Source organism: Xiphias gladius, chromosome 15 (assembly GCF_016859285.1).
Source record: "Xiphias gladius isolate SHS-SW01 ecotype Sanya breed wild chromosome 15, ASM1685928v1, whole genome shotgun sequence".
In the NCBI taxonomy this organism is placed as follows: domain Eukaryota; kingdom Metazoa; phylum Chordata; class Actinopteri; order Istiophoriformes; family Xiphiidae; genus Xiphias; species Xiphias gladius.
Window position 1 is genome coordinate 27,911,904 of NC_053414.1, and position 15,523 is coordinate 27,927,426.

A 15,523-nucleotide genomic window follows, 5' to 3' on the forward strand; every position below is an offset into this window, starting at 1 on the left:
CCACCAAGCGGTCAGTACACTAGCACTCACTTTAGCACGGTCGTTCATTAGTAGGACGGGTCCACACAATATCAGGCACAGCAAAACCTAGTTGGTGTTTTATACATGACTTTATTTAAAGTGTCTATGTGAACACATTATCATGACAACAGAGACAACATCCTCAAGTGAAACGGGAAAACTGGTAGGCTATATTAACTATTTCATATAGTGATATAATTTATTGTCAATGTGTGATAGTTTATGCAGTGCACCTATAATTATATTTAAAGCAAAGCATCCATCTACAAATCTTAGAGAATTGAATGCATGTTACTATTCAATATAATCATCTAGTGTAAGCGTATAAAGGACCTACTTATAATCTATTTATCGATCTGTTTTGCACAAGGTAAAATATAGACAACAGTAACACAAAAAATAGAAATTAAATATGCGCCAAAATATGAGCATACTATTGATATCATTCTTAAAAAGCAAATATCAGCATTGGTGCAGTATTTTTCACTGATGTTTTTGTGATGATTTCTTCTAGGAATGCATCCCTTAATATAATTTTAAAGTTAGTGTTTATAATGGTCTAATGGTCTTAAAATGCTTACGTACCTCAAGATAGCCATGCCTGCACCTTCATTTGTGCTATGACAGAAGTGAGGAGAATGTCTATCTGTATGGTATCATTTCAGCTGAAAACATGCTGAAAAGTGCACCCCCCCCCCCACTTCAAAATCATGGTAGAGTTTGTAGATATTGGTAGGCTAACACACCATCACAGTAACAACAGACCACTTCCAATGCCTATTGTAACACCTTTAAAGAAACTTATGTTCCATTTAACTGGTCATGAAAAGCTTTTGCAAGTGTCACCTAGAGGACAAGAGACATAATGGGAATCATTTTACAACTGCTAATGCAGATTGGACAGGAACAGAAGGAGAACATACAAGAAACTCTGTAATAACATTTCAGAAAGGACACATTAGTTGAACCAGTGGTTAGTTCTCTTCGTGTTGTTTTCATGGGTCATCTTGGTTTGACTGACAGATAGGCGAGTGTTGTGGAAGGCACACTGTCATGTCATGACTGGGCGGTCGCCACCATCGTCGTCTCTGTGGCTGCTACAAAAAAAGCACAGCACCAGTTTTTGTACAGTGGACATTCATGAGTTTAATGTACACCACTCTGTGATTTTGCAACATCCTTATCCTAGAGTTTTAAATAAGTAGAATGGACATTTGGTACATATCGGTGCAGCCTTTAGAACTTGCATTATTAAACACTTTCTGTAATAGGCTGTCCGATCAATTTCGAGGGCGAGTAGGATTTAAGGAGTGCTCTGAGAAAAGTGTGTTCTAGGAGTGTTCATGAGTCACACTGGCCTCACCAACGCTGAGCATTTAAATGAAGCTGTCTGAGAATAATACTTATCCTGAAGATGTCCATTCTACTATCTCTAGCTCTACACAGACAGCTGTCGTTGTGCTGCTTTTAACTGATTACCTTCTTAACTGTACTATTACATCACTGAGCAGCTTTTTACAGTCCAGATAGACACCTTTGGCTCTGTGGATATAGGCAGAAATACAGTACATCTGGTCAGAGCCAAATACAGTGTAGACTCTGGTTCTGTGATCTTTTCAAGGGATAAAGTGAACAGCAGTGGTTATCGATTGAGCCACATCGTGTTCTTTATTATGTGCTGTTAATGTGATGCTTAAAAAGGAATGTTTATCTAAATCTAGAAATCGGGAAGCCCTCACAAATGCCCTTCTTCCTACCAGCAATATTTTTCTTTTTGTAAGATGTTGCTTCGTATGCTCTTTTTCCCAAGACTCGACATAGCAAAAACTGTAAACAAAACATGAAGAGACTGAGCTCGCATCAAATGGAAAATGTTAAGCACATCTAACTTAACATTTTCCATTTGATGCAAGCTCAGTTTATGTGTTTCTAGTTAGCTTTCAAACTGAAAGGTCCTTTATTAGAAAGATTTTAAGGTCGTAGCTGGGGCAGTTATCGTTAAAGATAAATGTCAGCCCAGAACAAAGGAAACACAGGTTGAGAGTAACCCTGAGAAAATGTCCACCCTCACAGTTAACTTTGGGAGAAGGGTCCTGTATCAACTCTGACACAAACCTTTATTAAAGACTAATTAAGGGCCAGATCTGTTTTTTTTATCCGATCATCTTCATAAGCCTTCTGTGTATTGAAACACATTAATCCATGTCTGTCATTGCCGCTCTGACAAATGTTCACTTTGCTGCCATCTGGTGGCTGAAATCCTGAAGGATTTATAATGGGAAACTATTTTGTCTTCCAGGCAAAAAATAATCTGGAAACATTTTAGTCCCCCTATTTAGCATTTACAAGCAATGGATTAACATTATAATGTCATCACAAGCCGATGTAAAAGGACATATTAAGTGTTTATTAACGTATAGAATTTGTCAACAATTATAACTTTACTTATGAAGACATTTTATATTTTTACAACTGTATTTTACTATGTTGTCATTAATTTTCTGTTTATAAAGCAGCCTCCACATTCGGAATTACAGTTGTTGGTAAATACATTAATGCACATGCATAGCTGCTTACGACTACTTTATAGTGTGTTATAAACTATTAAATTTTTATGTGCTGCTTATGGATGCTAAATAGGAGGATTTAAAGTAAAGTGTTAACGTAAAGGGGATCTGAGGACAAACCTTCCACCAACCTACCCTACTTACCTTAGTCCACTGTTTTTCAAGTGTTGTCTAATACAAGCCGTAGCAGTGGTTGTCATTATTTAAGCCATCAAAACAGCGTTAACGGTACATTACGTCCATTTGGACTGTAGATAATGAACATAATATGGAATTAACTGTGCATTATTGAAATTTCCTAAACTGGCCAGGCACAAGTATTTCTTATTTGACATCACTGTATCATGGTTAAATTTGAATGATCTACTTGTCAGTCTCACAAGTTTGTTTGAGCTTAGAAATATCAAAAATGCTAAAGTTTTGCGGGCTGATGAATGTGGGTTAATTGATTGTTGAATAGTACTGTACTGATTTCCCTGCTTTAGATTTAACAGGACAACAGGAATATATAATATGTAGAATTAAAGTAATGCCCAAAACAGGCATGAGGTGTTCAAAAACTGTTGACTGGCAGCCTATATGTCCTTACTTTGTCCCTCCATCAGTGACACCGCCTCCTTGGCCTCATGTGTTACAGCCACCTCTCCCTCACTGAGCAGCTCCCCTCCCAAAGCAGCAGGTGACGCCACCTCCTCTCCAGCTGAAGGAGCGGAGTGGCAGGAGTGGCAGTGCTTCGCCTCGTGTGCCGGAGCTTCCGATGTGGATTGCTGTTCAGCAGCTGAAAGAACTTCCAGATCGGCTCCAGTGGAGGCAGCTGCCAGCTGAGTCATGTCCACAACTGCTGCGGCTTCACCGTGCGTCGACGCAACTTCGGCGGCCTCCCCTGCTGAAGCTTCATCCGCTCCCTCCTCCACTGATGTCTCAGCAGCAGGTGTCATCTCATCTGGTGATGTTTCATTCACTGGAGGAGCTTCAGCAGCGGTGCTGGCCTCCTCAGCAGGTGCGACTTCCTCAGCTGTATCTTCAGGTGAGGCCTCTGCAGAAGAGACGGCTTCCTCAGGAGCAGCTTCAGGGACCGGTGCCTCATGCTCAGCTTGAACCTCTTCCGCCTCCTCCACTGTCGCTTCCTCAGGAGGAGATGCAGCTGCTTCCTCCTCCTGCCTTGCAGCAGGAACCGACGTCTCCTCTGTAATCACCTCTTCAGCAGATGGAGCTTCTGCAACTTCTGCATCAGCCACTTCCTCAACAGCACCAGTCTCTGCAGACTTCAGCTCCTCCTCGCTCGCTACAACAGCTTCCTCTTCAGCTGCCTCCTCAGCTGCCACCTCTGTGGACGCTTCCAGGACTACTGCTTCTACGATCTCCACTGTGGTGTCCGAATCTTTAACCTCTATTTGTTGGACAGCTTTCACCAGACTCGTCTCCCCGACGGAAGCTGCGGCGATCTCAGCTGTAGAGCCTGCCAAGGCCTTCACAGCTGTGAAGAGATCTGGAGTAGCCTCTGAAGTAGGGAAGGAGGAGAGGAATTAATGGCTGAGGAAGATATTTTATACAGAACATTCGAATTTTCAGTATCCAGTATAATTGCCTTAATATCAAATTAAGAATATCAAATATAAAACTTGTACTGTAAAGGTATTGTATTTTTATGTTCACTTTACTGAGGGATAGTTTTTCTGAGGGAGTAAAAACCCTCTTGCACTAAGAATCTAATTCTCATTTCCAAATAACTTTGTGGTAAAGAAAAGAGGGGAATTATATCTGCTATACACAGCACATTTTTTTTTTGGTATGACATACTATGCTTTATTGTATAAATTCCACTTACCTTGACCTTGATGTCTATCACTGGATGCTCTACAGTCAACACAGGTTCAGGAAAGGCTCTACAGGAGACTACCTGCCCAGTTCATGCTCCTACTTTTAGAAAAAGTGTCCTGTGATACAGTGTATCTGGTGATAACTCTTAAATCTTACGTAAATTGGTATGATAGCGCTAAATTGAAATATAGAATATCTATATGGCTTTCCAGACAGGGAATAACCCCTGGATGGAAAAATTGTAATGGTGATTTCAACATAGCGTTCACAGATATTAGTTACATGGCATTTATGTATGTTTTGCTACGTAGTATGTAATGTAATGGGAGTCAGGGGGTTAGGCTGCCACTCACACTGTCCCATGATGTTCCTGTCCGTCACCCCACCCTGGCAAATCACCAGGACAGCCTAAAAATGAGCACTGTAATCCTGGATTAGTCTTAACCTGTCTGTGAGGCAGCTTTAAACTGCACTGGTCAAAATTTAAATAAAAGGCTCATACAAAGCTGTAATTTATCAATGAAAACTGTGGTAAATTTTCAGGATAAAGAAAAAAAAAAAATGTTCAAGCTGTACACACTTTTAAGCATGTGGTGGGTTGAGGATTTAAAAAAAAAAAAAAAAATCTTCTTGAGCAGGACCTGCCACATACATCTGATAGTTTCATTCTACCCGTCTCTGCCTGTTGTACAACCTTATGAATAAATTTATGCAGATTAATCTATTACAGACACTTAGGTGAGGGCAGGTAGAATTGTGCTTCTAGCTTCGGTTTTTTTTAACCTTTTGTTTTATGTTGTTGCATATAAAAAACAAAATAAAAAAAAAATAAAAAATTCTGTGATTGCTAATGGATTACTCCGGTCTCGGCAAACTTTTCTTCCAATTAAAAATTGTGTGTGAAATGCCTGTGATAAAGGGCTATACAATTCAACTGACTATCAGAAATATATCAGCATAGTCATGTGAAACGTGGAGAAAAATTCTTAGGATCTTTGTCGTTCAATGTTCCACTTGATTGCACAGGAGCATGAAAACGGCACAGGGATTCTTCAGGCAAGGAGGCATTTCTACAGAAGAGGGTGTTTCTATATCTACAGTATAATTATTACAATATTTACTGCGTCACATTCACCTGCTTTGGTCAAAGCAACGAGCAAAAGCATCTAAGAGTGTCAAATGTATTTGGGCCACAAATTAGCCCTGGACAGATTTGATATTGATTCTGATCCACTCTTGGACAAAACCTCCCAATCTTTTGATAAATGCAAACAATAATCATGTTTAAAAAACACAACCTTGAATATACAGACAGACATTCACCACGCAAGAATAAAAATGCAATATCAAACCAAAAAAAAAAGAGTAACTTTGTCTTTATTGAAGCACATCAAACGTACTTATCATCCAGTGATGTATTATTCTTTGAACACTTAACTGTATTAATCATCATGCCAACTTTCGTGGCTCAGACAGAGATGAATCAGTTCTCTTTTCTGTAGTGTTCCCTGAAAGATTAGTTTCACAGTTAAAGAGACAGAGAGTTGGAGCAGAAGTGTGTTTAAACACTTAAAAAAAAAAAAAAAAAAAAACTAAAAAGAAAAATGGCTTTCGGAGAAAAGGCTGGAAAAGATGTCATGATGTAGAGACATGGGTGAGTTATATGAAGTGGGCGCAGGCTGGTGTAATTGTAGATAGATAACTAATAAAAATGTAGTAATGGAAATAAGTTTCTGAATGTATGGCACAAAAAGACAAAAGGAAAATTCTGAAATAAGAGGACAAAAGAAAATCCCATTTGAACTTTTTCTCACCATGAGAAACAGGATTTTATAGGAGTCAAGAATACCAGACAAGAGCTGCAGTCTAGAAAAGAAAAAAAAAAAAAAAAAAAACACAACTAACTAGTTTTTGGTCACACTTCACAGAGAGACAGAGTTAAATCTGAAGGAGTTCCACCGTCCCACCGTTTGTACAATAATCCTAAACTTAGCCAGGAATCATGGGACATAGCTGGAAGTAAGCATTTGCTGAGCAGAGGATGTCCGAGAGAAACAAGACTGAACAATTTCTTAAATGGACTGCATTCATCCACCATCACAACATTTTTAGATAAGTAGAGGAACAGATGATGCAGGACCGTGTCTTGTTTTTAAGGGCACTTCCAATATGATTTTACTGAGAACAACATTAGTTATCAACTCTGCTCTATCCCTTATATCACCCCCTTCAACACTCCTCTACTAACGGTACAGCAGCCAAAGCATAATTTGGATTAGCTCTGCTCTGGTGAAGAGGATTCCTATAGAAACTGAATTTTCCAAAGTGAATCTGTTTAGACAGCCTAATGCCAAATATTATGGTCCGGCTCTGAAGGTTGGGGTGAGGTAAAGGGAAGAAAGGCACCTGAAAACTGGACTGATGAACCCCTCACTGGTATTCACTAACCAACTGGAAGTGAAAACTAAATGCTTTTTTTTCCTCTTTACTAAAACAGGGGTTTATGAGTCCTTTTTTCCTGGGCCCAGAGAGGCGGGACACAGCACAAATAACTTCTAGCCCTCCTTTCTGGCCAAACTATAATCGAGCTTCCAGAGCTTTATGCAGCCACCTCTACAGCAGGAGCAGCCTCACCCTCAGGGGCTGCAGGCACAGTCTCTGCCTCAGCGAGGGGAGCGGGAGGGACTTCATCTACTGCAGCCATACCAGTGCTCTCTGCCGCGGGGGCTTCTGCTGGAGTCTCCACCGTGGCGGCGACTTCCGCAGCGACAGGAGCAGCCTCGGGGACTGCCTCTACTGCTGCAGGTGGAGCAGCTTCTTCTGCCACTGCTGGCTCCGCTGGTGCCTCGGTAACGATCGCCTCAGAGGCTTCTTCAGCCGCGGCCTCGACGCCAGGATCGGCAACGGTCTCCGGTACCGCTTCTGCGGGAGCGGGGACAGACTCTGCGACGACCTCGGTGGCCGGCACTGCCTCCTCCTCCACCGGGGCGGGTTCAGCTGCAGGAGCTGCTGCCTCTGGTGCTGCCTCAGCTGAAGAAGCTGCAGATGAACATTTCGTGATAAGAAATCCATGAATGCAGCCACTTTTGACAGACCTATCCGTTACCTGTTATGTGCATAATGAAAAATTACAGCTAGTATAATGTACCTTAGATTTCAAGGCCTGTTTTGGCTCACTTCTATGGATAACTGAAAAAAGGTCTGGTCGTATTTGCTGCTACAGATACAGATGTGAGGGTAAATATTCTCTCTAAGGAGTTGATGTAATGAGACAAAACATGTCCGTAATGAGCTCTAGGTGACTCAGAGGTCAAACTGTTCTTCCAATCTCCTCAAATAAAATGTGGGAATATCAGGGCACTGGAAATCCTAAATCAAACTATGGCCTCCAGCTGCCTTCCACGACCCAGCTGGGCGATAAAAACTTTAGACTTTTAAAAAGAAAAAAGGGTCAGATTTTAACCATTTGACCTCAAATTCCTTTCAATAGGTAACATACGGTTGAAGGTCAAGAGATTAGGTCTTAAAAAGGTAAAGCAGCTGCTGTTGAAACTGCCAACATAACATGTGTAAAGAGAAGGATAATCCTTAATCCTAACTTGTCAGAGGGACAGAAATATAACTGCTGAGCACACTGAAGCTGTTGGTTACTGGATGTTTGGTCTTAATAGCTAAAAGGAAATTCAATTTCTGTTTATACAGACAGAGATACTCCTTAAAAGACTTAATTAAATGACTGCAGTTACTACAGGGTGTACAAAAATGAGCGCTCGGGGGCTGAGGTTTGAAGCATCAAATCTGAGCTAAAAGCGGAGCGACAGTACAGCTCTTCAGGTTCTCATCTTTGCTGAAAACGCGCCATTACTCAATATCCTCTGATAGCTCCTGATAAGTCATTATCTGCCAGCTAGTTTGACCAACTGAGTAAGAGCAAAATTTATAGTAAAAACAGTGAAACAAGAACCTGATAAGCAAAACAGTTTGTCTATGTGTCTTAGTGTCCATCCAATTCTTCTTGCTGTCCTGCTGGACACATGGCTCTGTGGCGCAACGGATAGCGCATTGGACTTCTAGTCAAGCACGGGAGGAGTGATTCAAAGGTTGTGGGTTCGAGTCCCACCAGAGTCGTGCTTTTGAAATGACGACGCTGCCGTAAGAAAAACTAACACACCTATTAATAAACTAAAGCGACGTGTGGTAGGATGAGAAGGATTTATCCAGGTTCCAATGTGGGAAGATTAATCTCATCCTTAAGATAAATGTAATAGTGTTAAGGTCTGTGTTAAAGCAATAAGCAAATAAAAGTCAGGATGGAAAAGGAAAAGCATTTGCACAGCACTAAATGTTACTTGCTTAAGTAGCAATGGATATGATATTGATATTACCAGAGACCGTAGTTCTTCAAATATATTTGTTGCAACACAGATGTGAGACGTAATACCCGTCTAAATTAAGATACTACAGGACAGTACGTGTCTAAAGATGTGACCAAGGTTTTGCGCTGACAGTAACAAGTATGACTGCAGCCTTGTGTCCACCAGTGAGCTTCAACTTTTGATGCTGTCTTTACTAAGCTTAAGCTTAACATCCATTTAGACATTATGATGTCTTTACTCTTGTATGCAAATGGTGGATTACTTGTCAGTGCCCACATCAGAACATTAAAGTGGCTGTTTTGAAACAGGCAGCCAAACAAATCCACCGGCCCCCTAAATGTGCAACTCAAGAACACTAAATTGTACTGTAATGACAGTCAGTGATGAGCACTCAGATTAATGTGTCAGGAAATATCATCCTTGATCACAATCACTTTAATCGCCATCACTGTGTGCATCAAGGTGTTTCTGTGACTTTGTTTCCTAGAAACTTTTTTCTATACTATTACATAATAAGATAACTGGCCGACCAAAACAGTGCAACATCCAGCGCTGTAGGGAGCAGAGCTTTAAAATCTATTTGTGACCAAAAACAGCACTTGGAGGCAACATGTACACAAGTGATCCAGTGACAGTGGCTGCTTATCCCCATTACAGGCTAGTTAACTGCTCTGGGCGCAGAGCCATGATCTCTCCTGGCTCAAACTGGCTGAATAAGCAAATAATTTGCAGACAGAAATCAAAACAGACAGGCCAGATCAAGCCATTGAGTGTGATCATTCTACCATGTTTGACATTTGGGTGGTGAAGCCAGAACCACCTCAGAAAAAAAACCCAAAAAAAAAAAAAAAAAAAAAAATCTTCTGCTCTCTCTTTTTCTATTTTGTCTCTCTCAGATGAAACTTTACTTCATTTGACTTCTCTGAACCATTTCGGTTGAACCATTTGATTCTTCAATACTCAGTATATATACACCCACTACGTATATTAAAACAAAAATGTGACTGTGGATCATGTGTCACATTGAACTAATCTAGAAGCCAAAGACAGTTGCCCAATTAAAATCTGGCTGAGTTTTGAGGTTGCTGGATTCAGAAATATTAGAGATAAAGGATGGGGAAAAGTGAGTGCCATTTTTTCTGTATTAGTACTATCAATCTTTCATGAAATGTCTCAACAAAAGAGAAATATTCTTGTGTAGAGGTGATCAAACTGAAGTTTGATATTTTTAAGTCAGCTAACTTTGTCTAAGCAGAAAAAGATAGTCAGGCAATTTATGTAGCTTTTATGTTGATTTTTAGCCTTGCTGACAGTTCTAGGTCTGTCCACCCCTTTGATCCAGAATATCAAAATATCTCAGCGACAATCAGACGGGTTGCCATGATACTACATTTGGTCAAATAAATCAAGGTCTCCAGAGGGTGAATTGTAATCACTTTGGTGATCCCGTCGCTGTTCATCTAGTGCATCATCCGGTCAAAAATACCTGCCAAACTCATGTACTTTGTGTTTGTTGCTATTTAGCAAATGTTACTAAACTAAACTAAGATGGCCAGCATGGTTGACGTTATACCTGCTTCACATTAGCATGTTAGCATGCCGTGTTAGCATTTAGCTCACGGCCTCATTGTGCTCTCAGAGCTGCTAGCATGGCTGTAGACATTTAGTCTTGTATAATTCTAAATATTCTGTCTGTAATCTATTAATTTCACTGTAGACAGGATAGTCTGAAATTCCGATGAAGTAGTTTGTGCTTTTATTTATTTTGCGGATTTCTGTAGTATCATTTGGAAACGCAACCACACAATTCGAGGTTTCTTTCTACTGAAAGCCCATGCAGACAAACATTATGCTCAGGAGGTTGAGTGTGTGTGTGTGTGTGTATGCGCAACTGACCCTTTGCTGCAGAACCCATGTTGGCCAGTCTGTCCTCATAGCGCTCACTGTCACCACTGACTGTCTTGTAAGCCTGAGAGAAGGAGGGCAGATATGTGCTCATTACATTCCATCACACACCAAATGATAACAGTGTAAAGTAGTGAGTGTGTTACAAAATGCCACCTAAGACTAACAGTTTGGCTATCATGAACCAGCACCACAGATACACACTTGGGATTTGCCAAGAGCCTAACAGTAAACAGGGAACAGGTCTGTCCAGACAATGGCTGCATGTGGCAGAGTTTGTCTGAAAGCACAAAGAACTTTCTATGTGACTTTCAATGCCTGAGCTGTGGTGATGTCTGCTCCACACAGTGCAGTCTTTCCTGGGGCTACATGTTAACGGACTCCTAGCTTACAACAGTTACATTTTGATTCACACATTGTATATTCTAGAATTATAAATGTAAATCTATAAACAAATGACAGTAGACTTGCAATATAAATGGAAGTAGCAGCAAGTATCCATTTTAGGTGCATGATGTATCAACATTTTCATTTCAATTTGATTAAATGATCTAATTTTAATAATGGAAGCTAAAATACATAGAAAGGAATAACAAAGCCTCTTAACTTCCTTGCAGCATTACAATCTCATGTTTTTTGCTTTAATTTACTTGCCTGTAAAAAGGAGTGGACCAAGTGATAACATTTTGCATTAAAATACTTTAAAATAAACAAGTAAACACTTACCCCTGATACTCATATTTGTGTAGAATATCACATAGAAAACATAGCAGGAGGACACAAGTGTAAAATATCAACACTTACAGGTCATAGCTACAAATCTGACACTAGAATGGAGAGATTTTTGATGCTCACATAGACGACTGCGGCAGTAAGGCCTCCTCCACACAGAACAAAGTATGTCATGTTGGTGGAGCCACCAGGGACTCCAAAGGCCATGTGTCGCACTGGAACTGCTGAGAGACACAGGAGGGTAGAGTTATGGGGTTAAGGTGGCAGTCAACATGGAAGCTGACTGTTAGCAAAGAGATTTACATTTACTCATAAATACAATATTTCAAAACAGATTGTAAGTTTGCACTAGAATTTAGTTATTTCCACCTTCAAATAATCCCTGATTGAACACAGGACATCTGCTTTGTGTGCCAATCAAAAAGAACCATAAAGAAACGCAATGATAAATTTGACAATTTACTAGAGTTTCAATTGGGAAACGTGGCACAAAGACCAAAGCATTCGGACAGTGTCAACATGTCTCCATCCCTTAATCCAGTTACACAATGCAGCTCTGGTCATTTGTAGCAGAGGAGATGGAAAGATTTAGCAGCAGCCAAGCTAAACACAAAATCGTCCCGTAAATTAAATCCCCAGCAGCACACACAAACACCGTAACACTTCCTGCTTGAAGGATGCTGGATTTAAATCAAAGCAAACAATCTCAAAATTATCTAGTGGACTTGAATTCATATGCACTAGTCCCTCAACACGTATGTCAAGGACTGACAGGGGATCTGGTAAGGGCTTCTTAATAGGCTATTGTTGCTGTGGTGGATAGGGGACTGTGGCCGGCTGCAGCTTGTATGTACTTTGAAAAGATTTGCTGGTGTTTAGAGGATTGCCAGTGGTGCATGCAGAGGAGGCCATAAATAAATCCACCCTGCATCCCAAACACTGCCCTCAGCCTAATCTCGCCCTGCCTAGACTTCTCTTACACAAAGACACACCAAAGAGTGTGAACATGAACAGTTACAGTACGTATGATATCTTTAGCATCATTTACAACCTCTATGTGTGCACATGCATGGGCTTTACTCAGCGAGCGAGCTGAGTAGGCCATCTGAGGTGGTGAAAGAACACAATGTACAGCACAACCCCAGAACATTTAAGCTGGTTTCATCAGATGGAGATTTTTTTTAAATGACTGAAAACAGAGCAGTCCACTTTGACCCGAGCTGGAACGGTGATCATCTCATTGAAAAAAAAAAAAAAAAAAAAAAAAAAAAAAAAAAACCAAAAAACAAAAATTAATCAAAAAATAAATACATTTAAAAAATATATAATACAGAAGCTAGTCTTGCATGGGGGACCAAAGTTCACCCTCTTCTAGCCTGCACCTTTTTAAGACAGTCTTGCCTAGAAAAGATCCAATTATTGTTAGGCAACTTTTCCTTTCAATAAGATCTAGAAGAAACCTTAAATCTTTATTCTCAAAAGTTGAGTAACATGGAGGTAAAACCCATGGAAAATTTCAATTGTTAAAAGCAGCTAGAATTGATATTTTTATACTAAAACAAATGACAATGTGAGAACAATCTGACAATCTGAAAGGGATCGCTCCTAGTGAGAAACCTTTAGAGAATTATCACCTGAAACTGCAGCTCCCCTCAGCTTTACGGAGCTTTACAGCGAGTTTCAGCTCCTTGTTTCGCTCTCCGACCCAGAACTTCACCGCCCTGGTTAACCGTCACCGCTCTCGCAGCGTCGCTTTCAGCTGCAGCAGGCATCTTTATTCAGCGAAAGAGGCTCTAAAAGCCCACTGTACTCTACCTGCTCAGCAGCAAACAGCCGACAGACGCAGTTAGAAACTACTGGATGGACATAGTGGAGCATCTGGCGGCTAAAGAGCCAGATATTTCCCTCATGGGTCCGGAGAGGCCACAAAGAGCGACTTAAATTCAAGAGGTGGCCAGAAACACGGAGAAAAATTGAAGCTAATGTTGCGCTGTAACCGATTTTTTGAAAGAAGCTAGAGCCAGCGGCCGGCTAGCTTAGCTTAGCATAAAGACTGAAACAGCTAGCCTAGCACGGTCAAATGGTTGTTATGCGCCTAACTTTTTCTTGGTCTGGAGCAGTGACTTCCTGGAGTCTCAGCGGTTTGCCTGGCAACTGCTCCCGGCCAAGAAACAGTGCAGCACATAACTCCCGCTAAAATCCCAGTGTGTTCTTTTTAAACTTCTACTTTTGTACTGATGAAACAAATGACAAAAAGGACACGTGCTAATTAGTGAGATGCTAGTAGGCAGATTCTGTTAACTTTAGACAGCGCCAAATTCCAGTCTTTTTGCTAAGCTAAGCTAACAGTTGTTGGCTCAAGCTACTTTTATTAATGAACTGCATTTTTAATGCAGTACCACTAAATTACAAGTGATACATTGATAAAATGATGGGAACAAAACAGGACGTTGTCCTGCCATGGCTGCTGAGCCAATGTCGCAGTAAGTCCTCTCTCTCCTCTTCCTCTAATACCTGTGACACAGCACCATCATGCAGGGACAAGGCCAAGTACAGGTTATTTATACAGGTAATCAGTTAATCCCTGCAGTGAGGTTCAAGCCTGTAAAAATGGACACGCATGTCAGGCAACAACAGACAAAGATGGCTCCTGTGGTAGCCGTGACACATGTGGACGTGCATGTCGGGTGAACGTGCACTCGCCTGCTACTGTCTCTCGGCTGCCATGTGCTCACTGAGAGAGTGAAAGAGGACAATATGCAGACCTGCAGGACAGCCAGGGCCAGACTGGTGCGGCCCTGCTGTATAATGGTGCTGCCTACAGGCTCTAATGTGCTCGGTGTTTGTGTGTTGTGTAATTGAAAGAAGTAGCTTAACAGCATCCACCTCTGCTCTCTTTCCTACACCTACTACACAAAAGCAGCCATCCTGGCCAACAGTAGTCTTTCCAGGTTATATTCAGAGATTTGCAGCGTCGGCCACAAGTTTTTAAAAACAGGAAATTAAAGCAGCAGTTTGCCCTCAGACTGAATTCCACATGCTCAGATCCCAAAGTAAAGGATGATGTGGGCATGAATGCGTGAAAAGAAAAAGCCTTCCTGAAAATACAAGCGATCAAGTCTCAAATCCTCCTCTGCCTACACGCAAACTCGCCAAAGTCAGGTTTAAAATGCAAATGTGACAGTTCCATGGATTTTTGCTTAGATTCACGTGTAATTAGTGTAAAGAGTTATTTGTAGTTCATTGTACAGATGATGTAAATGGAATTTTGAATAGGATTCTCAAGCTTCTGTAGAGGACAGCTGATCTCCATGTGGTCCTGCTCGTTAAAAGAGTGCTGGGACAGAGTGTTACTCTGAGAGGGAACCCTGTGGAAACGGTCCTTTCTTTACAAATACCGGACTACGGGCTTGAGACTCGAGCACCCGAGTCGGACATCAAGTGCACTTCATGCAGCCTAGTTATTAAAACCTGAAATCATCCTTTTGTGTGTGTGTGTGTGTGTGTGTTGCTCTTTCATAACCAGTGTGTGCAGAACTGTTTGTTCCCAAAGCAGGACACACCTCCTTGTTGTTAGACTGACTGATGCTCTGCTGCAGCTCGACTCCGACAAGGAAAAACCTGCAACCGCTGAAAAGCGACGTTCACGCAGCTCCACGGAAACAAGAACAAATGTTAAGACCCTGACTGAATCACCGCCGCACAGGTTTTTCAAACTCCACCTGAGAGAGTTGAAAACTTCTGCGCGGACAGTCAATGGGAAAACTTTTCACTAAATTCCATTCATTTGAACCCAACTGCTGAAACGCAGGAGGCAGCACTTGGTTTCATTACTCCAATTAACTTCCCAGCCAGTCACGCAACAGTCAAAAAGTCTCTAATACCGACCTGACTCACCGTTTCTGGGTGCGGGTTTGAAAGCCCACCGTGCCAGCGGCCCGACTCTCTGCCATGCCCGTCTGCAGAACATCCTCGCTCGGTTATCGGTGGCAGGTCGACGAGTGAGTGTGTGCGTGTGTGTGTGTGCGCGTCTGTGCAACCCCCGAGCGTTTCCAGCAGGTTTTAAAGATGAACGAGGAGGAGCTCTCGCTCTCTGTCCAA

At 41.4% G+C, this 15,523-nt stretch overlaps 2 protein-coding genes and 1 non-coding gene across 3 annotated transcripts; 1 reads left to right on the plus strand and 2 right to left on the minus strand.

The window, feature by feature from the left end:
- Positions 1-155: 155 nt before the first annotated feature.
- LOC120799624 (fibrous sheath CABYR-binding protein-like) lies at positions 156-4,501 on the minus strand. Its single transcript, XM_040144848.1, has 3 exons — positions 4,489-4,501; positions 3,178-4,089; positions 156-1,118 (listed from the first exon to the last, which is right to left on the minus strand). The coding sequence occupies exons 1-3, from the start codon at positions 4,499-4,501 to the stop codon at positions 1,078-1,080; spliced, it is 966 nt and encodes a 321-aa protein (XP_040000782.1). The 3' UTR covers positions 156-1,077.
- A 1,264-nt stretch (positions 4,502-5,765) lies between these two features.
- On the minus strand, positions 5,766-15,523 carry LOC120800069 (cytochrome c1-like). The gene is made up of 4 exons (XM_040145871.1): positions 15,320-15,523; positions 11,546-11,646; positions 10,682-10,754; positions 5,766-7,448 (listed from the first exon to the last, which is right to left on the minus strand). Exons 1-4 carry the CDS (start codon positions 15,390-15,392, stop codon positions 7,009-7,011), a joined length of 687 nt encoding a protein of 228 aa, XP_040001805.1. The 5' UTR covers positions 15,393-15,523; the 3' UTR covers positions 5,766-7,008.
- Positions 8,446-8,537, plus strand: trnar-ucu. Its single transcript is given in 2 exon segments — positions 8,446-8,482; positions 8,502-8,537. It is a non-coding gene; the product is annotated as a tRNA-Arg (tRNA).

Excerpts from the sequence above, each read along its gene's own strand:
- LOC120799624 (XM_040144848.1), bottom strand. Across the intron at positions 1,119-3,177 it reads GTCACTGATGGAGGGACAAA|CAGCCACAGAGACGACGATG; the intron begins GTAAGGACATAT and ends CTTTTTTTGTAG.
- LOC120800069 (XM_040145871.1), bottom strand. The coding sequence starts at position 15,392 with ATGTTCTGCAGACGGGCATGGCAGAGAGTCGGGCCGCTGGCACGGTGG. Across the intron at positions 11,647-15,319 it reads CAAACCCGCACCCAGAAACG|CAGTTCCAGTGCGACACATG; the intron begins GTGAGTCAGGTC and ends TGTGTCTCTCAG. Across the intron at positions 10,755-11,545 it reads TTACTGCCGCAGTCGTCTAT|GCTTACAAGACAGTCAGTGG; the intron begins GTGAGCATCAAA and ends TCCTTCTCTCAG.